At 39.5% G+C, this 27,478-nt stretch overlaps 1 protein-coding gene across 1 annotated transcript in view; it reads left to right on the top strand.

Moving 5' to 3' along the window:
* LOC150085420 (uncharacterized) overlaps positions 1–27,478 on the top strand; it is a 40,061-nt gene extending 12,583 nt beyond the window's left edge. Inside the window, exons 2-3 of the mRNA XM_090373222.1 lie at positions 26,579–26,760; positions 27,109–27,478. Of these exons, the coding sequence (XP_090229348.1) occupies positions 26,579–26,752 (174 nt within the window). The 3' untranslated portion in view covers positions 26,753–26,760; positions 27,109–27,478. The remainder of the gene's footprint in view (positions 1–26,578; positions 26,761–27,108) is intronic.

The raw sequence follows: 27,478 nt of genomic DNA, 5'->3' as shown, positions 1-27,478 counted from the left end.
TGATTTTTTTAAATAAATTCCAAGAATGCTTTTATAGTGATTTCAGATAGAAAAGATTATTGAAAATCTCCAAATATAGTACTCTAATACGGATGGGGCGAGGGAAGAAAGTCTTTCCCTGCCCCATGAACTTCGTGTCTGACCGTATCGTAACATCCAAGTCCATTTCCTCCATTATTGGAGGAAAGTTATTTTGGGGTTACTGTTCCCCAGGTGTCTTTAATCCAGCAAACTTACACTTTTCTGGACTAAAGCATAGTTGCCATTTTTCTGACTGTCCCTGGTCTATCTAGGTCATTCTGAAGAAGCTCTGCTTGGCGGTGATCGATGACTACTCTACCAATCTTTACATCATCTGCAAATTTAGACATTACGCTCCCTATCCCTCCATCGATGTTATTTAATAAAAAAAACAACAGTAGTCCCAATACTGACCCTTGGGGAACCCTACTTCTTACATTAATCACAACCCTCTGCTTCCTGCCTAAATTATCCCTAAATCCAGCTCACGAGTGACCCTGTCAAAATAGCTAACCAGATTAGTTAAACATGATTTTTCCTTTACAAAATCATGCTGAGCATCCTTCAGAATTCCATTTCTATCTAAATGATCCTGAATTCCACTTGATCATTGCCGCCATGATTTTCCCTACTACGGAAGTTAGACTGACCGGCCGATAATTTCCCACTTCACTCTTAGAACCGCCCTTATGTATTGCAGATACATTGGCACTTTTCCAATCCAACTGAATCGAAATCACTCCCAAGTCCAGTGATCTCTCATAATTAGCCTCAATGCACTCACTTGCCTCCTCCCTTAAGATTATAGGGTATATGCCATCAACCTCAGGAGCCTTACTGACCTGTAGGCTCGAAAGTCTTTTCATTAAATAATCATGTTTATGCAGAAGATATAACATTTCTGATATTTTTATGCTAATAATGTTTCGAAATTAAGGTTCTGCTATTTCTGCTAAATAAATATGCTATTTTCTAGAAAAGCAGGTGGTGTTGATGATGAGCTTCAGAGAGAGAGGAAGATTCATTTTGGGGGAAATAAGATGGGATTGAGTTTTCACGGATTGCAAATGATTACGTTATTCTTTCCATTGGAAAACGTTCAAGAAATTGGCACTTAAGAACCTTCCGGCAGTAACAAGATTTCTCAAACAGAAAGGTCGAATGTAGTGGACAATCATCACCAGAACTACAGATGGGATTTCTGATCAATGGAAGAAAGTCGCCGATATACAAGATGGAAACAGAATAAAGCCTACAGATTGCAGTTACTGAGCTAGCAGCGAGATGAGGAAATTGCTCGTATAACACGAGTCGATATATAAAAGGCGTTAACACAGAAAGGCATTCTTATATATACGATTAATATTCATTGACGAAAGGAAGCTCTTCCAGCAACTGAACCTTTTTTATTTTTTTAATGAAAATCCCAAACACGATAGGTATTGGAATCTACAGTACTTAGTATCGTGCTTAGATTGGAGATTGAGAAGACGAAAGAAGATATTTGTTGACATATAATTTGACTATAATTTTCAGGAAATACGCATGAAGGAAGGTTGTTCCAGAAAACGGCAGTTGAATGAATAAATGAGGAAGATGAAAAGTTGGTTCTGTGGGCTTGAAGTTGGACAGTAAATGGATGGTGGCTGTTGGCGGAATGTGTTCGGACTGTTTTGAAAGAGAGAGCGGGAATTATAGAAACCAATTCAGAAGAACAGTGCCCATAGAAATATCTGTAGAAGAGGCATGCAGCAGAAACAGTACGTCTATGGGAGAGCGAGTGGAGAGACTCTGTTAGAGATGGATCATTAATTACCCTAACTACCCTCTTCTGAATGGAATCTAGAAGCCTGAGGGAGGTTTTGGGGGGGGGCACCGCCCCAGATGTGGGAACAATATTCCATGGTAGGGCGGATTTGCGATTTGTAAAGAGTGAACAGCTGTTTGGAAGAAAAGTAACGCTGAGAGCGAAAGAGAAAACCAAGTTTTTTAGATGCAGAGGAAGCAATATTTGTAATGTGCTTGTGCCAAGAGAGATTAGAAGTCAGGATAATCCCCAAAAGAGATATATCCTTTTGCCTAGAAATTGGAGTGTCACTAAAGATAAGCATAGGAGCAGAAGAATCCTTTTTGCGAGATATAAGATAAGACTGAGTTTTAGAAGGGTTGAAATCAACTAAGTTGTCTTTGCCCCACTGGAGAATTACCTGGAGATCGGCATTTAAGGAATTGGTAGCGGATATTTGAGAAGTTGAAGCTGATTGAGCAGGGCAAGGTTTCTCAAAATGGAAAGTGGAATGCAATGTGCTATCATCGGCAAAACTATGGATAGGATTTCCAGTCAATGGAAGAAGGTCATTGATATACAAGAGGAAAAGAGTGGGGGAAAGAACTGAACCTTGGAGGACACCAGCATTAGTGGAGAAGTTAGAAGACAGAGAGCCATCTACCATCACCCTCAGTGAGCGATCAGAGAGAAAACTGGAAAATCAATTACAAAAAACAGTTGGAAAATCATAAGATGGAAGCTTGTTTAGAAGACCTTTATGCCAAACACGATCAAAAGCCTTTGAGATGTCAAGAGCAACTACTTGTGTTTCACCGAACCTTTCCATTGAATTAGTCCATAAATGGGTAACATAATCCAGAATATCACCAGTGGATCGACACTGACGGAATCCATACTGGTGATCGTTGATCAGACAGAAGGTTTCTAGATAGTTTAAGAGTTGGCGGTTAATTGATTTCTCCATTACTTTAGAAAGAGTAGAAGTAATTGCAGTGGGACGATAACTGGATGGGAGGGATTTGTCACCCTTTTTAGGAACTGGCTGGATATGAGCAAATTTCCAAGCAGAAGGAAAAACACGTTTGGAATAAGAAAGTGAAAAAAGGTGGCAAAGAATAGGAGTAAGTTCAGGAGCACAGGTTTTGAGAACAAGTGGAGAAATACCATCGGTATCTGGAGTTTTCTTAGCATCAAGATCCGTCAAAATCCTTCTGACATCTTTTTGACGGAAGACAACAGGATGCATGGAATGGAGCCTGTTGGGAATGGTGGGAGGTGTTTTACCAAGATCATTAATCAACTTTTGAGTTGGAAGAAAAATGCGATGCTAGCAGGTCAGCATTATCCTTGGCCGAAGTGAAAACAGAACCATCTGGTTTGGACAGAGGTGGGAGCAGAAATGGGAAAAAGTTGCGGCCAATAGCTTTGTCAACAGACCAGAATGCTCGGCTACCATTAGGGCAAGAAGCAAGTTTTCTACTCTTGTCCTGTTCAAAATCTACTTTGGACTGATTAATAACTGCTTTACAATTGTTGTGAGCTTTGGTGTAGGCAGAAAATGAAACTGGAGAATTAGAAACAAGCCAATTACGATATGCAACATTTTTCTTCCGAACGGCCTTAGCACATTTATTGGAAAACCAAGGTTTAGATAAAGGACGCGATTTTAAAGAGGAGTGTGGAATAAAGGATTCCATTCCTGCAAGAATAATTTTACTGACACAATCTGAGCAAACGTTGACATCAGAAGTTTTGAAACAGTAATCCGACCAAGGAAAAGAAGAAAAGAAATCTCGCAGGTCATCCCATTTTGCATTCTTGTAATGCCAAACAACACGAGGTTGGGAATAGCCATGAGATAAAGGTTCCATTGGAGAAGAAACAATCACCAAGTTGTGATCTGAAGTGCCTAAAGGAGCTCTCACTTCGACCGTGTACTTAGAAGGGTTGTTTGTGAGAAAAAGATCAAGTGTATTGGCTGTATGATTAGGATTGTCTGGTATTCTTGTAGGTAAATGAACAATCTGTGCAAGGTCATTAGTAATTGCAAAAGCATCATCATCTCTACCTGCTGGGCCGGTGTGACTAGAAAACGGAAGCCAGCTGGAGTTGTGAACATTAAAATCACCAAGGAAAATTACCTCACTGTTAGGAAAGTTGGACTGGAGAGAGTCAAGTTGCAAAGAAAGGAAGTCAAAGAGCTCCAAGTGATTAGTGGAGTTGGGAGAACGGTAGAGACAACGTGAATTTTACACAATGGGGTAGAGAGGTTTAAGCCAGAGAAGATTGAAAAGAGGAGATTCCAAACTGCCAAACTACAGGGAACGTCGGAACGGACATATGCACAAGTACCACATTTGAGGTGAAAGGAATCATACAGCGAATAATTTGATCAACTGAGATGAGCAACAGTTGAAGCAACAGATAACTGAGATTCTGTCAGAAAACGTACATGGGAGTTGGCAGACTACAAGTCTTTTTCTTTTTCTTTTTTTTTTTTTCGGGGAGGGGGGGGAGGGGTATTTGCTCTTCTCCTCACATCGCGTCCCCATATTTTCACTGTCGTGGGGTATGGGCATGCTCCACTGAAAATGGGGGATCGCCTTCCTACTCGACCCCTCTTCTTCTTATTTCATCCCCCCGTCTTCACCCTCCCTACCATCACTTTCTCTTGTACAGCGACTGCCCCACATGTCCAAATTTAAATCACATCAAATTTTGCCCGACCTTTTAGGCTCTCTAGAAATAGTTCTTTCAGCGTAAAATCCCACGCAGCGCTTTCTAAATGCAATTTTATTTAAATCAACAGCGATAACTCCAACCTTTATTTTATGTCCTAGTCACCGAAATCCCAGAAAAGTAAGTGGCAGGACCTGCCAGAGTATAATTAGCCTCTTGGTACATCCAACCGGCGTCCCCGTCGCTAGGTATGGTAACGCCGGGTCCCACTGGGGGCCCGGTGGCCAACAGGCCGGATGAACAATGGGCAAAACAAACTACGTACCACATGACCAATACATTATTTTTAAACCTCTGGCATAGACAGGGTACTGTCGCTCGATACATAGAACATACGTGGAGATGGGAGAAATCCCCGGAGCCGTCAGACCCTCAACATATCTATACCTATACCTATACTACAAGTGGAAATGGGCATCGTTGAGATTATAATTGAGACCACGTATATTTGTGAAATGAACTAGAAAGTGTTTGGGAGGTTTAGATCTTTTCGCAGATAAGCTTACTCTATTAGTTTGACAATTCATGGTGTATTCAAGAGTAAGAAAAAGTTGGTGGGACATGCTGTATGAAGTAATGAAATTTTTGGATATGGCGTACATGTGGGAAGAATATACCCAGATCCTTGACATAACGTGGCCTGGACAATGCCTCCCCCCCGCAAACACACTACTCGGACTCCCTCCAGTCACTATCTGGCAGAGTAGAGGTAGCAAGATTATGCACTAGCTGATCCGGAAGCCTCCTAAAGAGTTACCAATAGATTCGGTCCAGTGTACTAACTAGCGGCGGGCCTGCAAACACCGTTTTAGAGCTGTACCCTCGAAATGTAAGGAAGACTAGATCTCGCCATGATGTCCATCATAACTTCAAACCTCCTTCATCATAACCTCCTACGTAGCAAGAATGTTAATCAAGGAAAAGGAATCTTTTCAGGTTGCTCCTCGCGCTAAACAGAGCGATCAAGGTACTGTAGCCAATGGAATGGGTCATCCACATCTTGAGGTTCTGTACCAAGCAGTGGAGAATCAAATGATGTATCTTTATGCAAGAATTGATGGAAATAATAAGTTACCTAACTGTCCTAGTCTCGGGGCAGAACATAAATTTTAAAATATATAAATATTTTTATATATTCTGAGATTATATTTGCTTCAACCCTCTAGCATCTATTGACTCTAACCTGAAAGGTGTGTATTCGTAATAGAAACCTGGATTCATGTGTATTCAAGATCAATGAATTTCGTGTTTTCTCTTGTCCGTTTGCCCGTGTTGCTGGATGAAAACGACTAATTTCTGGGAGGAACCTTGCTATCTTTGCTTGAGATCAACTAACTCAGCTACGGAATTAAAAACCCATAAAACGTCCTCGTGCCATTGATGGAATTCGAACCCAGGCATTTTCCTAGTATCCGCGAGGACAGGGCATGGAAATGAATCTCTCTGTTATTCTACTGTTGAAAGATGATAGCAGAGTATAAAAATGATTCGGAATCAGTTGCAGAAACAAAAAGGTCTAACTAATCATCTTAAGCGCAATCAAAATATTCCATGGAGGTATTTCAATAATTCACAAATATTTGTAATGGAAGTTATTTATGGAAAGGACTTATAGTACCAATTATTTCCATCTTTAGGTTTTAGCAAGAGCTTGTGTTTTTTACGATACTCACCTCTTAATCCGTATGGCTTGAAGACAGAATTTAAAGTGAAAATTAAATTTAAAATGTTCCAAGGAAAAAGGAGTGCACGTCTGTTTACTTAGGTTGTCATGCATAATTAAAACTGCGATGTGAATCGAGAAAGAGTCTTATTCCAAGAAAAGAAAGCTGTACGTATTTTTATAGATGAAACAACTCCCAGGATACACAGCTAAAGCATGTGCTGGAAATTTTATAAGCGTTAAACGTATTGGAGAAAGGTTAGCTGGTAATTTCATATTTTGAGAATCACATTTTGGGATTTCTGAAGGAACCACCAAAGCTTCATATAATAATAGTTTATGATTTGAATCTGAATTTCATTAAGATTATTTCTGAATATATTTGAAGGTTATGGGTATGTCACTTGGTTAAGTTTTGTTGCAGAATAATTGAATTTGAATTGTAGGCTATTTCTATGATAATAGGCTCTAGCATTTTCAGTTTTGGTTAATCCACATTTTACAGTGGTGCTGCCTATATAGCGTGTGTTACAGTCGGGTTGACATTTGATAAGATGTATCAATTTGATAAGTAAGTATAACTTTGATGCATTTTCAAGTGTTCTCGAGGAGAGTACAAGTGTAACTTTGGTCGAATATTAATTCGAGTCTTACCAAAGGCTTCCCAATCTATTAACAGTGTCTTTGAACACTTAAAGCCCCCTTTCCATGAACCCTTTATATTAGTTTTGTCCATACAAAGTACTTGAATGACATGGGCAAGGGACGTGATCTGACCGACTTTGATAAAGAGATGATTGTTGGGTATCAGTCGAAGGTTTGCAGTATTACGGAAAATGAGAAGCTTATGGGCTATTAGGGAAGTGCTGTAGTTAATCTGAGTCTTCTCTATCGATTGGCAGTGCATCCGAACCATTAAAGCTTCCTTATGACATCAGCAAAGACCCGTGTACCTCTCCTATTCAAGTGAATCCCATTCCTACAGAATAAACCGTTTCTGTTAACCAGGGCAGGCCAAGCTCCAATAAACTTTCTCGCATTAGCCTTGCGGATTCCCTCATGTCTCCAGTTAATCTATAAGGCTCATTATATAGTTCATCCTATCATGCGTGGGGATAGATTTACAGACAACACAATAATATTTCAGCCTATCTCGAAGCATTTCCTCAGCATGATCTTCAATTTCTTGATCAAGTTTTCCGTTCATTTTTGTTTTGTCGTTAGTTCTTAGATGTGTAACCATACGCTGAAGGGCACGTGGTTACACTTGTATTAAACTGAATACCCCACTAACATTACTTCACTATTACACAAGACGATGAGACAGTTTTAATGTATCCTAAGTCTAGATATGAAATAGCCAATCTTTCTCAGGCTTCCATTCTTCCTATTGCTCTATATCTCAAAGAATCATCCAAATCCTTTGCGTTTTGCTACATTTTCTCAATGATGACCATTTTGAGGGATAACGAGAAATACAGAAGTTCTGAAAATAGGCTGATTTTATCTAATTACCCAAATTGCAGGTTGTATGTGGGACTTTGCTTACGGGGTCACACAAAAATTGGTTTTCCTAAATGATTTTATTTTATTTTTATTTAAAAATATGTTCAATTTTATGTTTACTTTTAAAACCTATTGTATGTCTATTCCTTACTTTTTAAACCCAGTGAATGTTTCTTCCTTACCTTTGAGATCAAGCGTCATAAGAAATTTTATCATCAGCCTAGCGTTATAGGTGGCTTCTCTGCAGAATTCCAATCAATACAGGGAAGCTACATTTAAAGGGTGCCAACAATCTTGTTGTAGAATTCCTTCTACAAAATCATGTTGTGGAATTCTTTTACTACTTTTAAGAGTAAAAGAAAAGCATAGGTTTTTCGTTATCAGTACCACATTGATTTAGTTCTGTTGACAGGAGTTGAAAATTATGTCAAAGAACTCCATCCGAGAGCAATTATGGTAAATCTACTGCCTTGAACTTAAATTCTAGATCACAGAATAACTCGGAAGTTATAAATTTTCAAATCGAGGAGATTTCCCATCTATTTTCGCTAAAGATTTCATAGAGACCCATCGTGGCACGGTGGTAAAAGCTAAACAGATACCACGTCAGCTTTACAAATGGGTGGAATATTGAATTACAGCGAACACAGTGGCCATCCATAACTCTATTATCGATGCTATAATAGAACATTAAGTGGAATGAATGAGGAGAGAACTCTAGCCTCGATGCTACTAGCTTTATAAATAACAACTGTATCACGTTTAACTTCCAGGGCACGTATGAAGGTGGTAATGGCGCTCGGTGTAAATCTTAAACTGGAAAGATGAAAATGATCTTTGTGGATATTTATATATTTCCGTAGGACGAGCAAAGGAAATGTATTTCTCCACCAAAAGCTGGTTTTAAATTTGTAATTTAATATTCATCGCGATAGCTTTATCCAGGCGAAAAAACCTTATAGCAATCTCCATCCATAAGGCTGTAATGAAAAGGATCTCTCCACAGTTCGTGAAAGGTGAAAAGGTTAGTGAAAATTATTAAGGGTGGACGAAAGTCGAATGAATCTAAAGAGATTTTTTTTTATCAATGAACGGGTAACGGGATTGCTGCAAAGGTTGTAAAAACTTTATAGGTGTTGTGGTGGTAACAATAAATCTTTTGTGGGAAGTGCTGTTAATAATAAAGGTATGTTCTTCTAGCCATCCTCTAGGTCTGGGTGGATAATGGTGATACCAACTCACAGGCAGAAACTTTTGATTACTTTTCCCTTGAATTTCATCTACGACACTTAATTTTGTTTTTATGGTTGTCCTCTATCAATCTTTGCAAGAAGCTTCCAGTAGTTCTGCTTTTAAATAATAAACACGAAAACAACATTCAGGTCCAGTTCGGACCTCGGTAAGAGTCAATAAGACACCCTTGTATTTTAAGTTTTAACTGCTACACAATATCCACAGTAAAATTCAGGGAGAGCAATAAAGATTGATATCTTTTGCTGAAAGCGCGTACCTAGCGGTAGTCAGGTATACGAAATTTCAATATTTACATCATAGGTGATTCTTGAGTTTAGTTGTAACAGTGACCTTCTTAGAATTCATTGAGATGTCGGATCACGTAGTTGGCTTAATTTTAGCGCAACCTTTTGCGTACTTAAAATTTAAAAAAATTGCCATTTTTCTTTAAATACTTGTTTACATATTTTAGTTATGATTTTGAGTCTAGCTCATGGATTCACATGTTCATGTGAAAGAATAGTGTTGGCTATCAACCATCTACAATTCCCATATCCATCCTACCATATGATGCGCTTACCACCCTATCATAACGGACAATATAGTCCTGCGCAGATTAACAATTAGGGACCGATAGAGGATATTCGAGAGGTTTTGGTTGATTGGACAATACAAGGACTTTCAAACAAACGAGAAGAAAAGTAATAGATGTTAGAAGTTTGAGTAGGTTTGAAGTTTGATAGCCATCTGCCATCACACGCCGAGCCTACTGAGAAGGAACCCTACAACAACAGGTTGCGTCTTCGTGGTGTTCAAAAAGATATTACAATAGAGATATATCTTTCCAATTCCAGTGCCGCTATACCATAATCGGAAGCATTCCCACAAGGGGGCGAGTTGTCTGGTACCTTTTTTTTTGAGAAAGGACAGGAACCTCTTCTCGCGAACAAGCGAATCTATAGTTCATCACCTCTAACAACCTGATGAAACATTCACAATTTGCCTAAGCGTAATAAATTAAATCTCAGGTACTACAAGTTACCCTCAGTCAAAATCTGCTCAGATAACCTTTATAAAAGAGGAAGAAGAAGATCGCGTCTTGTTTTCCTCTTTTTTTTCTTATTTCATTATTGACAGAATACTTCCAAACGTAAACCTCGTGAGATTCAGCCGTCTGTTTCTCCCTGGTTCATGTCTCTCTCCTGTCAGAAAAAAATATATCATTCATTTTACTCACCTCCATCGGGGATTTATATCCCGCAATCAGATCACTTATTAATTAGGCATCCAAAGAGGGTCCTGATTGAGATATATAAGTCTCTGAATGGGATGAAAGAAATGAATAGGATGTATGTTTTCATTGGTAGGACAAACAAAAAATAGGGGACCAAAATATAAAATCTTAGGGAGAAAGGAAAGGTTGGATCTCATGAATCTTATCATCGGACATCGTAAACTTATATGATACACTAAATTCACTAAAAAGGACCTTTCGTCGCTGTTACACGATGATAACACAGAAAATAAACGATTAAGCAGACCTCCGACTGATTTTTAAATGTAGTGGAACATCAATGTTCTAACGATCATAAAAGTTTTGGGCACTACCAGTTGAAATCTGGTAGTGAATTTGAGGTATTGCTCAAAACATCGAAGGCAGATATTGTTGGGATATCAGAGACGTGGTGTCACACAGATATAAGTAATGCGGAACTGGAATTTGGGGAGTACAACGTCTACAGAAAGGATAGACAGGATAGGAAGGGAGGAGGGGTTATGTTATTAGTTAAGAAACACATAAAAACCAAGGAAGTGAAGCCAGTCGACATCGCTGGACAGTGCAGTGTGGAGTCAGTTTGGTGTGACATAAGCAATGGGAGATCAAAATTGAGAGTAGGAGTGTGCTATAGGCCTAATGACTCTGATGAGTATAATAAGGAACTGTTCAGGGAAATAGAGTGGGCCAGTAAATCAGAGTGTCTTATAATGGGAGATTTTAATTTCCCAGATATTGACTGGAATTTGGGGGCTGGTTACTCACACACTAGCAGGACTTTTGTGGATTTATTGGATGATTGTTTTCTACATCAGCATGTTCGGGAGGCAACTAGAGGGAGTAATACTCTTGATTTGATTATCAGCAGTGATTCTTCATGCATTAAGAATCTGCAGATAAATGAACCACTAGGTGGCAGTGATCACAGTGTGCTGAAGTGGGATTTACTCAAAGAGGTAACTACCATTAGGGGTAAAGGGAAGGGTTATTGCTTCCGTAAAGGCGACTACGATGGACTGAGACAGTATTTAAATTCTATACAGTGGGACCAACTGATGATGTTACCAACAGCAAATTCAAAATCGGAAGCATTCAAAGAACTTATCTTGGAAGCTACTAGGCTTTACATACCAACTAAGAAATATTGTTCAAGGTTTAGGCCAAAATGGATGTCAGATGAACTAATGAGGCATATGGCAGAGAAGAAAAATGCATGGGATACATACAAATTAACACGTGACACAGAAGCCTATGATAGATACAAGTTGATATGCAACCAAGTTACAAAGGAGGTTAGGCAGGCGAAGGCAGATTACGAGAAATCCTTGGCAAGGGATGCAAAGAAAAACAGCAAAGAGTTCTTTACTTATGTAAACTCTAGAAGGAAGGGGATGAATCAGATTGGTCCACTTGATATTGATGGGTCAAGTGTTGATGATCCTGCTCAGGTAGCTAACAAACTAAATTAATATTTTGCATCGACATTCACACATGAGGAGTTATTCAGCGAGGGGAATGCCAGAGGTGTATTCAGCTCTAGCAGTAAGCTACAGAATCTTGAAATAACTGGGAGTAAAGTGGAGGAGAAACTGTTGAAGATAAACACAAGAAAGGCACCCGGGGTGGATGGGATCTATCCAGTTATATTAAAGGAGGCAGCAAAGGAAGTAAGCAAACCCTTAGCCATAATTATGAGAGCTTCCTTGGACTCAGGGGAGGTACCCATAGACTGGAAATGTGCAAATGTGACCCCAATTCACAAAGGAGGATCAAAGGCTGACACAAGTAATTATAGACCTGTGAGCTTAACTTCTGTTCCAGGAAAATTATTGGAGGCACTGGTTAAAGAAGCACTGCAGGATCATTTAGACAAGACTTCAGTTATAGCTCAGACACAGCATGGTTTTGTTAAGGGGAAGTTTTGCCTGACCAACATGATTGGATACTATGATGCAGTCACAAAAGAACTGGATGCAGGGAATAACTTTGATATTATATACTTGGATCTTAGAAAGGCTTTTGATACTGTTGCACATGGAAGACTGCTACACAAATTGGAGCAGTGTGACATTGGAGGCAAATTGCTGCTATGGATAAAGGGGTGGTTGAGGGGGAGAAGACAGAGAGTGGTAATCAATGGACACTGCTCATCGTGGACTGATGTTATTAGTGGAGTCCCTCAGGGCTCAGTGTTGGGTCCATTATTGTTTTCTGTATTTATAAATGATATTGATGATGGTATATCGGGCTTAATGTCCAAGTTTGCAGACGATACAAAGGTTGGCAGGGTTTTCAAGGACACTACTGACACTACACTGCTGCAACAGGATCTGGAAAGGTTGAGCAGATGGGCTGAGAGGTGGCAAATGAAGTTTAACATTGACAAATGTAAAGTACTACACATGGGAAACAGCAACCCCAGAGCAACGTATCAACTCTGTGGTACTACACTGACAGTGGTAGAGAATGAAAGGGACTTGGGGGTGGTTGTGCAGGCAGATATGAAGTTCTCTGAGCAGTGCAGAAGGGCTGCAAGAGTAGCTCATGGAGTATTGTCAATGATATACAGGAATTTTTCCAGCAGGGATAAGGAGGTGATTATTCCATTGTATAAGGCGATGGTCAGGCCACACCTAGAGTACTGTATACAGGTCTGGAGGCCTCATTTCAAGAAGGATGTAGAGCTGCTGGAACGAGTACAGAGAAGGGCAACAAGATTAGTGAATGGAACAAAGGGGTGCTCTTACGAAGAAAGGCTTAAGTTTTGCAAATTACAGTGTCTGGAGACTAGGCACCAGCGAGGTGATCTGATAGAGGTGTATAAAGCCTTGAATGGTTTAAGCATGCTCAATGCTGATGGGATTCTTCCTCTAGCTCAGAAAAATCACCTGAGAGGGCATAAATTCAAATTGAGGAAAGACAGATGCAGGATAGACGTGCGGAAATTTGCCTTTAGCCAGCGGGTGGTTGGTTGGTGGAACAGACTGCCATCCCTTGTGGTGGAGGTTGATAGCCTAAATAAGTTTAAGGCTCAGCTGGACAGGTATTTCGAACGAACAGAGGGGTGAAGTGGAAGTGGTTTTTTTTTTTTTTTTTTTGGCTGATGCTGCATAAGCTTGCTTTCTTGCATCAAATGCCTCTACTAATGCTAATGCTAAATCACCAGTGGGCGCTGTTGCTGTTTTTTTTTTTTTTTTTGTTAGTTGTTGGCGCATCGGCTTCTGTGGCAATAATGCACCTCCCAAAGTTTTTGCATTTTACTCTGATCCCAGCCTAAGCCGGGATTCGAACCCGCGACCTTTGGTTGCCGGGCACTTTACCCACCTGGCTAGCCCGGTCGGCGCTGCTGCTGCTGTTTTGGCAGATCTGAAATGACATACAATGTTATCTTGTGACCTTAGCAATCTCTTGGATTGATATCTATACATAAATTTAGAGAATGTGTTTGCAAATATATGTTATAGTTCATTATAATGCCCCTCCTAGCATATGGATGCAGTTTCGGGACAAACGTGATTTATTTACTGAAAAAAAAATAATAATACGTTTATTGAACAAATAAAAATACATTTATTAAGCAAATAATAATATATTTACTGAACAAATAATAATAATAAATGGGGTGCTATTATTCTAGTGGTTACGACGCCGGACCACCATTGTGATTGACCTGAGTTCTAATCTCGCCGCGAATAAAAAAAAATCGCGAAAGTCACTTCATCGGACGAACCCACCAAAGTCGAAGTGATGGCCAAGGTAGAAGAGATGGCGCCATCTGGTGTCTCTCCCAATAACTACCAATCACTATTGGATGAAAAGCCAAAAGAGGTGAACATACTGCAATGAGTATATACTGCACTCGTGTCACGAATCGCACGTCGGGACTGAGGATTGAAGCGACGCGCGCTCACCCTGTTCTATTATAAGGCTATGTTCACCCCCATAATCACCTATGCATTCGGTATCTGGTTTTCAAAGGCCCCCACAGCAGTTAAAAAGAGGAAGCTTGACTCGATTCAGAGCGTCATCCCGCTCACCATCACCCGGGCCTGCTGCACGATCAGCACCCATGCTTTGCAAGTGCTACCTCTAGATCTAGAAATAGTCAAATGTGGTTTGCTTTATATGCTTTCCAAAGGTAAAGCCATCTCCTGTCTGGATTTTACCACCGACCATCAAGGCCGAGAAGAAGCGCCTTACTGCATACTTGCAGCAGGTCTGACAGGCTAGGTGGACACAGTCTATAAAAGGAGAAGTCACCAGAAAATTCATTCTACAAATCAACAGCATACCCAAAATCTCCCACATGGTTCTCTTCTTCCCTCTCCTATATATGTCACTTTTTTGTTAACTGGCCGTGGATCTATCAGAGGAAAGCTCACTGCACTTGGGATCACTGAAAACCCACAAGTCCTCTGTGGTTCCCTCGAAAGTTGGGACCACCTGATGTACGAGTGCGAAATATATCAAGATTTGAGATTCCTCCTCCTGACTAGGATACATTACCTTCCTAAAAACAAAGAACAGTACATCCTCGAAAGAGAAGAAGACTATGTCGCCTTTACGCGCTATGTACAGGATTTATTCGCAAGATGGAAAACCCTACCATGGAAATAGTCACTATCTGGATCATCATCTTAACCAAGAGAAGACAACCACCTATATTTTGGGAATCAATGCAGTGGCCTACCAGCAAATGAGACTATACCACCACCAAATCTGAGAAGATCCAGTATAGGACAACCACAGCTGCATTTCTATTTATATCCTTACTGACTTAGTTACAAATCACCGGATAAGACTTTAACTACCAAACTGGACATCACCACTGAAATTGACATCACGACTGGACCTGAATGAGAAGAGTAAGAAGATTGTGCCAAATGGCGATCACGCTTGTGCTCCCTTGCACGGCAACTTTTCTCCCACACCCATCCCCTATTTTCGCCTTATGGATATATTCCATTGTATCTGGGGGATGCCTTCTTCTTCATCTCCCATATTTCTACCTGTTACTTCTCCCCTTTCTTGACTCTAAAGCCCACACACTAACTTTTTTTTTTTTTTTTTTTTCCTTTGGTGTCTGTCAGGAAGCTTAGGCGATCCTGGCAGAGACTAGCTAGAGAAGCCTGGCTATCTCCTAGCGATGTGTGCGGGCAATGTGGGGTACCACCAGGGGCTCTGCGGCCAAATGCCAGAACATCATACAGAACTCAACACAAAACTACGTATTCAACAGAGAACACTTTTCTGGCATTTGCAGTAGTTCTTTATTTATTCACAGTGTACATGTGGCGCAGATGTGGGAAACCACAGGGGGCGCCTGACCCTAACACACTATGCACACTGCAATGAGTGTGGCGCAGGATAAAACTATTTTATTAGGGTCACCGGGAAAGTTATTTCATCTACCCATGTGTATTGTGTCTGTAGATTGGGTGCTTTCTCTGGTCGATTTGCGTGCCTTTCTGGATGAAAACCCTCGGGTTCAAGGGAAAAAAAAACCTTGCTATCTACGTCTGAGACCGACTAACTCAGCCAAGGAGTGAAAAAAGCCCATAAAAGTTGCTCGCGTCATTGATGGGATTCGACCCCGGGCCTTTTTCACCCGGTGTGGGGAGGACGGTGACGATACCACTGTGCTACTTTTACAGACTGCCGCAGGATAAAGTCACTCGCGTTCAGACCTCAGGCATAGGGGTCTGCTCGAAAAGTCGAAGACTGTCTCCTGAGAATGACAGCAGTGGTGCCACTGTCCCTCGTATGGCTACCTCACCTGAAGAGCAAGACACCAAGCCCAACCTACTGGGAGTGTTTCTTGCGCAACTGAGCTAGTGACCACGAAGACCCACGAAGCAGAGATCCAACAGAATCCTATGGAAAGGAAGAAAGAGCCAACTCATGAAGTGGAGTATAGAAATCAAATACTCTCATCATTCAAGAATATTATGAAGTAATCAAGCTAGAGACTGATGTGACAGCTTATCGGATGAAACTACACAGTAAGTGGTTGCAATGGTTTCCGAATGTTCAGGTCACCGAACAGCTAATAGCGAAGAAGAGACGGGCCATCGTCATGAAGCACATGGTAGCTGCTGCAATCTTGGAAAAATAAAGCAGGACGTGAGCGACCAACTACGAAGAACCGGAGGAGGAACAGCAAATAGAAGTGCAGCCGAAGTGAAAAGATAAGAAGTCGCGATATTCAGAATAGAAGACGGCACTAGCGGAATTCGAGGTAATTGACCCCACAATGACCTACGACATACCGAAGCAAAGACCCAACAGAATCCCATGGAAAGTCAAAGACCACCTAAATCGGCGAATGATACCGGATTACCTCAACAACAAACACTAGATACCACCACACAGCCATTTACTGTGCAGCTCTAACAGCCACCAGAATTAACGAAAGAGAAAGAAACCAGAGACTAAGAGAAAACAAAACACAAAGAAAAGGAACCACCAGCCTGGGAAAGAAGGCTAAAGCAGAAGATAAATAACTAAGAGTGAAGATAGGCCAACTGACCCATTACTAACGGGGTAACAGAGGTAAGAAATTGATCATAAAAGTGAAGGCCACCCTCAAGAAAGAAACTATCCACACCAAAACACGAGAACTATAATCGGACGATCGAAGAATACTTTGACACCGTGAAGCAGAATCTCCTGGAACTCAACGAGAGACTTCCCCGACACAGGGAGAGTGCCACAGGAAAACAGACAACCAGCTGTTTGATGAAAATCAGAGCTATGACAAAACCGATCAAAATTCCTCTCAAAGTCTCGAGGCGAGTTTGATATATCAAATCAAATCAAAACATTGAATAACTCATTACGTCTGTTTTTGTCTGAGTGTGTTCACTAGAGATTATTTAATGAGGGTCCAGTTAGTCCTGAAACAGGCTGTCACGGCGGTCGAGGCGATCTGTTCATACCATTTCTCATCACACAGACATTAATTATTCTTTTACATACATTTCCTAGGAATTACCCCTTAAATTCGAGTCGAGGGCTGGTGACTTCCCTCTGGATTTTTAGACATGGTGTGTATTTATGACAGTTCGCTTACTTTTAGGAATATTTTATTCATTGGAGTGTTGTGGAAACCACAAAAAGCATTAAAAATAAAGATAGATAAAGACAGTGAAGTCTGTAGAATTTGATATTTGTTTGATTAATGAGTTCTGTCAGTTTAATTAGTCGTTTTTGTGATTATTTTGTTTTCTTTAAAGAATTTTTCAATTAGTTTTTTCTCGAGTTTCTAAATAATTAATTTTGATGCGGGTGTTATTGCTTATCCGATAATGGAACTTCAGCAGATAGAATAATCCCACCAAGAGTTAAATAACTCTGAAAAAACTTTCAGTTTAATCCGTAATTAGTGAATTAGTAATCAGATGTTTGCCAGGGCCTTTTGTTTCCCTTAAAAATATAATCACATTTACTGAGAACATCTGTGAACAGTAATCCAAATATTTATCGATGGAAACTGTCCCTTCATTCTATAAAGCTTTTCTTTTCTTTCCTTTTTTATTATGAAATCCTATTGATCTCTTAACGTGTTCGCTCGGTTCAAGTCAGAGTAACCTCTAGACACTTATCAGGATGGACTGGTCTTGTTCTCTCTGTTCAGATAACCTTCATGTCAGAGTAACACTCTGGACATGTCAGAGATTGTTGGAGTCCGTGGGGGTTTTTACTCGTCGAGAAATAATCTCTTAAATTACAGGAGCTCCTGAAGTTGTGTCTTTAATGAAAATTTCTGGAGTAGATGATCTTTGACCTTTGGTAGGAGTTTCTACAATTAACAGGGTGGGTTAAGCAGGTTGGTGCGTTTCTTTGATGAAGTGATATTGCAATGTTATGTGTGTGTTCAAAGATTATTTGGTCTCGTCTTTAAAAACGAATCAATAGGATCCTAACTGACTACTACTTTTGCATGGTAGATATACCAAAGTTTAAAAAGGTCGCTGAGAGAAAAGCCGTGGTGTATCCCAATATATCAATTGGTAGGTATTCACTATGTGTTTACAGAGAAGTAGAGGAGTCACTCAGCGAAGACCTACCAATTCTCAATCGGCCTTCCAGATAAATCTTTAGAATCGGATGATGAATCTTGTGAACAAGATAATTAGGTTTATTTCTTTAGAAGTTGGTTAAAGAAAACTGCCATGATTCTCTAATCGGCGAGAATTGGATGGCTTGGAGAGGGACTTTGGTGCAATTAAATCCAATACAGAGCTCTTGCCATCTCGTTTAGAAGAGTGAAATCCACTAGATCCCAGCTGCAGAGTTCCAGCTGGGATTCAATACATTCCACAGTTTATATATTGTTGTAGAATCCCTCCGCTCTTGTTCTGTGAGTAATCTTTATGAAGAAGTTGGTATTTGTCCAGAAGAGTGACGGCTATATTGCTCCCCAATGGGAATATATACCCATCGATTCCTCTTTCACGTTCTCTTCATATTAAAGAGGACTATAGAAATGTGAAGCATGCGTTAGAGAAAACCAAGTATGACAAGTATCAATGGGATATCTGTCGGGGACTCATAGAAATAAGAATTTCTATTTTAAGTTTATTATTTCAAGCGAATTTTTGTATTACAAAAGGACTATATAAGTTTAATTTAGATATAGTTTATATTTTTAACAGAAACTCATAAGGGTTGGGAGAGTTATGGCGTGCAGGATTTAAATTGTCTAGTAAATGTAATGCTGTAATCCAGGCAAGATGAATTTGTAAAGTATTTTGGCTTCCATCATTTAGGGAATAAACGGATTTTTTTTGTGATTAATGCTCCAAACCAAAATGCACTTAGCCTTTACCGAAAGTTTCCTTGATATTGTGTTACTGGATAGGTGGCGAATTTGAAGCATATTCATCTTCTTCCGAAGCATATTCTTCTGTTGATTTTGCAAAAAAACAGGTGTCCTAACAAAGAATCTTTTCAGACACCAATAAAGCGTAAAGGTAAAAGGAAATCAAAGACCCCTAAAACTGTTACAAAAGGGGGAAAAGACAAAACTAAACTTTATAAAACAAAATTGGATAAAAATAAGACTTTGAATGATGAAGAAGATAAGAACCGCCAGTCTCTCGTTAAAGAAGTTCGAGCTAGCACAACCGAGAACAGTGAGGGCTATGCAGTTCTTGATTCCCCAAATGGTACAGAGGATAAAATAGTTAATGTTTGTAGTAGGGAGAATCAAGAGATTTCTTTTATAGATGGTTTGAACCTCGGAGGATCATTACATGCCTCGGAGGTGTATGTGACATTGGCTAAGATAAGAAGGGATTTAGGAGAAATAACGTCTAAAGATTCAAGTAAAATGACAAAACCAGCGTCTAATAGAATTTATGGTCTCTGGGCTGACATGGAGGCGGTGACCACAGCTTTGGTTGTGGACAATGAGCGCCTTAAGGTACGAGCTAGGGACTGGGGGAGAGTGCTTCTTAGATAAAAGAAATGTTAGATTGCCAGATTGAACTTCACTTCATAAGAAGTCTTATGCAGAGGTAGTGCGGCAGGATCTCAAGTTGGTTTGGTTGATCCTGTTGTCAACCAGAAGAAACCAAGATCCAAACAGAGGACTGATTCGGTGGATGCTAATAGGTGGATGCTAATAGGATCTATTCTGCTTCTGCTTTGAAAGAGATAGGTCTTACAATGGAGAAACCTCGGTTATCTGATCCAACAGTGTTAATATATGGTGTCCCTCGTGAATATACTAAGGAGGAAATACTTGATGGTCTTTTCGTTAAAAACTTAAAAGGCTATGGTTTCTCGCAGGATGAAGTTAAAGACGAGGTGACTTTCAGATTTAGTTCTGGATCAGGTGCAAAGGTGGTTAATTGGGTGGTTGGATTTAGTCCTCGCATGATGCGGCATATTTTAGATAGCGATAGAATCTATCTAGGATTTACATCACGTAGGTTCCTTAAGTTTACGATTTTAAGCAAGTGTTTCCGTTGTTTGGGGTATGGCCACTCGGCACAGTTTTGTTCGCATAAGGTAGTTTCTTGTGGACACTGTGCAGAGGGTGGTCATGTCTACGGAGATTGTCCCCATAAAGAAGACTCTCCAAAATGTATCAACTGCAAAAGGCGTGGTAGAGATTACAATCATTCTGTAAGGGATGCCAAGTGTCCAGAATACCTAAAAGCAGTACAGCTTACGGACAGCAGAACCAAACATGAGTGATAATGGTTCAAATTCAGCAACAGCGTTGGCCGATAAGAATCCAATTCTAGGTAATATTATATATGAGGGGATAAAAGTTCTTCAGATAAATGGTCAGCGCTGCAGAGTGGCAATGGATGAGATTAGAATAACAGCATTTGAAAAAAATAGTTTTGATATTATTTGCATACAGGAACCCTTTCGTTCTTTGCAGGTAGGGGGTGGGGCCCACAAAGTTATGGGTTTTCCCACCTCAGCAAGAATTATTCATTCGCTTGACAAACCTCCAAAAAGTGTCATAGTTGTTATAAATAATGATCTGGTTATTACCGTGCAGGTATGTGCACGGACACTGTGACCTGTTTAATGATTTATACACCTTTCATAAAGTTTTACATTACATCTGTTTACTGTCCGCCAAGTGAAGACATACAATTGACTCTCCATCGTTTGGACAATATATGTACTAATTTCGCTTCTAAAAATCTTATAATAACAGCGGATCTAAATGCCAAATCCAACTTCTGGCACAGCGGTTTTACCGACCCTAGAGGATTCGAAGATTTCATTTAATCCTATAACTTACTTGTGCAAAACTTGCCTGACAAGCCGTTCTCATTCTCTACTGTGAATGGCGAATCAAACATAGATGTCACTACGATACCACGGTTAAAATAGATGAAATTCTAACTGACTGGGATGTTATTCCGAGCCCTGTGAATAGCGACCATCGCGCTATTGTATTTGGTTTGAAGTCTCGACAGCAATATAATGATTCACAACCACACGATCTTAGACGTTCCTCAATGAATACCATTAAATGGAACAAATTCAGAGATTACCTTCTCACTATTTTCTCTGCAGATGTTGTAGATAGTTTAAATGTTAGACGGCAATTGAATTTACAATTTACGTCCAGACCCACCTGTATTTGGCAATGGAGTACTCAGCCAAAAGAAAGCAGACAAGAAGAACTTCTGTTCCTTGGTGGTCTTCAGACTTAAGTAACCTGCGAAAGCAAGTTCAACAGGCTAGAAAAGAATTCCAGCGACATAGGCACCTTTCTGCCGAGGATGTTCGGACCTTCAGGGAAGCTTACAGTACTCTCAGGAAAACTATCAAAAGGCAATTTCCAGCTCAAAATAAAGTTGTTGGAAAAAATTTGTAACGGATATAGGAAATAAAGAACCATGGGGCTTGGTTTATCGGATATCAAGGAACAAAATGGCAGTCTCTAGACCAAATGAATGAATATAATGACCAAATGAAGTTTATAAAGCACGTCTTTAAAGAACCGATGTTTTCCTAAAGGGTAATCCCTTTAAACCCCACCTTATTTTAAACTTCAGGTCACACGAGATAAGGCGAATTCTGGACCTCGTCCTTCTCATAAGAATAATTTCAGATAAAATCCAAAACCAGAACTCTTACATCAATAAATTTCATTTTATATTTCTTCAGTAACTATCAGCAAAAAGAAACCATTAATATTAAAATAATGAAGTTTGATCTGGCTGTAATCATCTATTTAAGAATAATTTCTTAAATAGACCATTAAAAAAAATCGCAGATATACTAGATCTCGATACGTCACAACAATTTAATAATAATAATAATAATAACCAAGACCAAGAGCCGCCAACACCACCCGAAGTCAGCAGTGCAGAGACTAGCAATAGCTCGGAAAGAGGCAGGAAGAGGCCTGATAGACCTGATAGAGCAACAGAAAACAGCGATAGTTAACCTGAAGGATTACTTCGAGAACAGCACAGCACCACTCCACCAGGCCATAAGGAAGATAGATAAGTGGTACACCGCACTCAACCTAAGAGAGGAATCCCCTCTCGCCCAGACGGCACAAGAAACGAAGCTAGAAAGATGGGCAAAGAAGACACTCCATGGCAGATACTACAATGACCACCAGAGATCACATGGATAACATTGCTTCCAACGCATGGCTCACAAGCAGGACGCTCTTCCCTGAGACTGAAGGATTCGTGCTCGCCATCCAAGACCAGGTATTCAACACCATAAACTATAGAAAATACATCGCAAAGGAGCCCGGAATGTCAGATGACACATGTTGATGATACCAGTTGGCCTCAGAAACGATACAGCACATTACCGCGAAGTGCAAGATGATCACCCAGACTGAGTACACTTATCGACAAAACTAGGTAGCCAGGATAATACATCAGACTAGTTGACCAAAGAAAGTGTACCATACTACAAGTACGAACCCCAGGCAATACTAGAGACCCCAACTCACAAGCTGTACTGGGACGCGCCATAATAATGGATAAGACCACCCCGCACAACAGAGTGGACATAACCCTTGTGGACAAGATGGAAAAGGCTACCTACCTGATTGACATAGCGGTGCCCAGCACTAGCAATGTCCAGAAAACCCATGAGGAAAAAATTAGCAAGTACACGAACCTGAGACATGAGGTCAAGGAAATGTGGCATATTCAAGAAGTATCAACCATCCCGATCATCGTGTCAACCACCGACCGGTATGGTGCCACAGACTTTACATAGCAGCCTAGCAGCAATAGGTCTCCCAGCGAACACCTACAAGGAACTCCAGAAAGTTGCAATCCTGAACACCTGTAGGATAGTCAGAGAGTTCCTCGACCAACAGTAACACCAGACATAACAACCACCTTGTGTACTTGATAGCAGTACCCGTCACGGAGTGGAATCCCCCAAACAGGGAGAAATAATAATAATAAACACTAGCAGACTGATAGATCATCACAGAAGATGATGGATTAAATGTTTCTCAATACTTTTCTTAACTTTGATAAAATTTACACTTGGTATGTTCAGTTATATCTACAGTATATGATTATCTAATTAAAATGCAACCCAGTTTTCGATAAAAAGATTACTAAAAATGAATAAAGAATTTCATCAAATGCATTACAAAATATGCTGGGAAAGTCCACCTTCTCGTGCAGATATACATTCGCCTTTTCTAAAGTAGAGATGCAACTCTACAATGAAAAAAATTTATTGAGTGCACGAATACAGTTAGTTCACAATGTTTTTTTCGCCCTTATTGGGTGATATACCTGATGGTATATTGGATGGTATATTCCTGATTGTATCGGCATTGCAAAATAATACTCCAAATTAGATTTAGGTGCAAAGCAATGTTGCAAAATGAACACGTATTTTCTTCTTGGGGGGGGGGGAATCCGTTAGGCACTGCACTAATACATGCTGTACTGCTTCCACTGCTGTCACAATGAAACTGTCTCCTTGCCATTCTGCCTAAAAATATATCACTCCATAACTACTGAGATCATGTTCTCTTTTACTATAATGACCTCGGTATACGTGGTTCATCAACAGATGGAAGGATAGCTTTGTACTTTGCACCTTTATTTATTTTTTTAATCAATATTTCATATTATCTAACCCACTAGATATAGAAGAGCTCAAAAAGCTATTGATTTAGGTTACAGTAAGAACAGACTGGCAAAGACTAAAGGGAAAGGTATGAATCACATTGGTTCACTGCACGACAACATCATTGACAGTTCTAAACAGAGAGCCGATGAATTAAACAATTTTTTCGTATCAATATTAACGTGTGAGTGTGCTTTGTCACCTGACAATCCCGATAACGGCAAATGGGAATTGAACGACTTCGTGATTACTGGTAAGGGACCGACAGAGAAATTAGCACACTTAAATATGAACAAAGCAGGAAGAGTTGATTGGATTTATCCAGTTATATTAAAAGCAGCAGCAAGAGGAGTCGCTGCCAAATCATCTATTATAATAAGAGTTGATTGGACTCAGAGGAAATTACTAGAGATGGGAGGTACGCAATGTTTTTGTATAAAAGGATAGTCAATTGTAGGAGGGAAAAGTGTGGAATAAATGGTTATTGCTCTAAATATGCCAAGATTATTAGTGGGAGTCCCACAAGCTTCAGCCTTTGGCCCTCTTTGTTTTTAATATCCGTTAAAGATGAAAAGGGTTGTTTATGCATGGGGATTTTAATGGGAGTTAATTATAGTATCCGAAATTAAATACTCCATGACCAAAGGATGGTTTAGTGTGTTAGGGAGTGACAGACTTAAGGTAATCGAAGAGGAGAAAAAATATTAAAAATTTGAGATAAAAGATAAAGGAAGAAAAATATTTATCAGTACTTGTATTATCCGACTTAGATTCTCTCAGTAATAGGACAAGAACAGCTTGCGGGATTCTGTCTATGATGAACAGAAATTTTTCCAGTATGGACGAAGTGGTGAGTGTTCCATTATACAAGTTATTCATTTATCGAGCAACTAATTGGTCATAAATGTGAGCTGAGGTAACTATGGGAACAGAACATATGATGCCATCAGATATGGAATTAAATATTTCTAGATAAAGCGCAGAAGAGAAGACCGTTTCATTTTGACAGTACTTGAGGAAGAGCATAGCATTTTAATGGGGTACGTAAAATGGTGTGCCAACTCGCGCATAAGAATATAGGACCGATATTCTGTAATCAAATGGTGTCTGCTAAGGTGTTCCAAGTGAGAGCGAATAGCCACACCACACCACACCACACACCTGTGAATCTTGACGAACGTCTTATTTTGTGGGGTGTAACACATGAATTATGGAACCAATCATGGTGCCAGTTATAGAACGCTAATCTTCTACAGCAGGTGGGAATGGGTGGGATCGGAATTACAGGAGGGAACACATGAACGCTGTAAATCTGTAAAATGGCATTAACAAAAATGGAAAAAAGGTCTCTTTATAAGCAGGAGTCGATGCTCTGAATAAGGATAATATAATTAATATCCACTTTATTTTGAGATTGTAAATATGAACAAACGCTGAACGTCGGCGGATGTCGATTTGTAAGTGTTGATGATTGAACAAATGAGTCATCTCTCACAGGAGATTGAGAAACGATGCCTTCTTCGATGTACGCTGGTCGAGCGAATGTTATTGATCGATTTCTCCTGAGTGGTACGTAGCTTCCTAGTTTATTTGCCATTACTGCTGCGTTCGCGTGAGCATTCCTTCTGAAAGGGGTGCATTTGCATCTAGAGCTTCTCTGAAGAAATTCAACTGTACTTACTTTTCTCTAAGTTTAGATGTTTGTTATTTAATTCTGCATATTTTGATGACTTTTATTCCTATTTGGGCATCTATCAGATGCGCGTGACCTTGCTCGCTGATTATGGGGGTGGGGAGGTGGCCCCGGTAATGATCTTATTTTGTAGGAACACCTACACCTCTAGATTCCTTGGTATTGCGTAACTATCCAAGTGTCAAGTGCTGTTAAAACTACTATATACTCTGTGAGGGATGAAGAGTTGGGGAGGATTCAAGAATCTTGTGGAGAGAGAGAGGATCCAGAATTTGTAGTTTCATTACTGTTGTATGGAAAACTTTTTTTTTTCCTGAGGTAGCATAAATCTGACTCCCTGTCATCTTTTGGCCTTTGCTAATACCATTTTATATCCATCGTACACTTTATTTTATATTGAAATTAAACAGTGATTATATTACCTTAAGTTTTTCTATGAATCTTGAATGAATACATTGAGCGAACTAAGTTCGCTGCTGAGGGCATTAATCTCGTTTTGCTGGAGGACGCCTTCATATCGAGCTGCCCCTGTATTGTCCTACATACCTTGAATTAAGAAAAGCTGCTCCAATAGAGAAGTTATTGCTATTTATTTAAATTGTATACCATTCCCCATATGTGGGTTTCAGCTCTTCTTTGGGCCTCACCGGTGGGAAAGTAAGCAGTGAGGATCCATAGGATCCATAACGAGAAATATCACAGTATGTACAATGCTCGACGACATAAAAGTTTTAAAAGCCCATGAATGAAGCTTCAAAAATATAGTGTGGGAATGGCAGGAATTTCAAATAAACAGCAATGTACTTCTCCATTGGAGCAGTGTTTATTTTTTGCTTAAAGCGCGCAGTGCAATACCCAAGGCAACTCGTGGTGATGGTCCCTGCACAATATGACTTCGATGCACTTAGCTGCCAACTTAGTTTTCTCAATACTACATGCAGACTGAGGTTACGTTTATTTTAATTATTATTTTAAGTTTCTTTCGTCCGATGGACATTCTTGATAGAACTACGATATAATTAATATGCTAACAGACTATGTTCCCATGTTTTGCAGGTCTCCACTGTAAAGAGATCAACTGTCTTACTCAATAACTTAATGTACGCACTGCAGGAAGCTTTTCGTCCCGATGGTTCTCCTAGTAAACAGATGGAGCTGCAGAGAAGAGGACAAAATCAGAAATTCTGGAAATGCTATTTTAACGCTGTTTCCTGCTTCCGGCGACGATAATTTCTCAGGTAAAATTTTCCACCTCTCGAATTTCGTTTAAAAATGTTTTGTTCTATGATTGTTCCCCAATCTTAATACAATTTCTACGATTCCTGCTTTGTATTTCATATATTATTAAATATTAAGCAGAAAAAGTGTTTTATTCTATAAAAAAGTTAAAAAATCTATAATTAAAAATTACTAGTATATTTATCTTTGTAAATTATAATTAGTTTTACAAAATTCAAATTATTATAAATTATTGCAGACTAAATAGGATGTGTAAAAACCAGACCAGGTTTTTTTAATGTATAAAAAGTTCGAATTTGTTTTAGTTTTGTCTTTATTATTATTTATGTTCTTTTTTTGTCTTTTAGCAACAAAAATGACGTAATTCCATGCAGGACAATGGATGATAAAAGGCTTAGCTTGCTGGGCAGACAAGTCTGAACATTTTTAGGATCTCGAAAATAGATTTTAAAAGTTTGTGTGAAATAATTTCGCGATATTTTTTCCTTCTCTCTCTCTGTAAAATATGGAAGCTGTTTTACAAAAAAAATTACGATGATTTTCTGTAACATCTGCTTTTTTTCTAGCCAATATTTTGAAACACAATTAAAATCCGAGTGAGTTTCACAATTTTGGTGATCATGAATGTTGTGGAGTGCATCGAAATGCTAGGCCTAATAAATTTTTCAATAAATTCTTATAAATTTTCAAGAAACGAATAATTTTACCAGTAGACGG

This window comes from Mastigoproctus giganteus, chromosome 5 (genome assembly GCF_048544385.1).
Source record: "Mastigoproctus giganteus isolate SK-2022 chromosome 5, ASM4854438v1, whole genome shotgun sequence".
Lineage (NCBI taxonomy): Eukaryota > Metazoa > Arthropoda > Arachnida > Uropygi > Thelyphonidae > Mastigoproctus > Mastigoproctus giganteus.
Note: the sequence above shows the minus strand (reverse complement) of the source record. Positions and strands in the feature narration are given on the sequence as shown.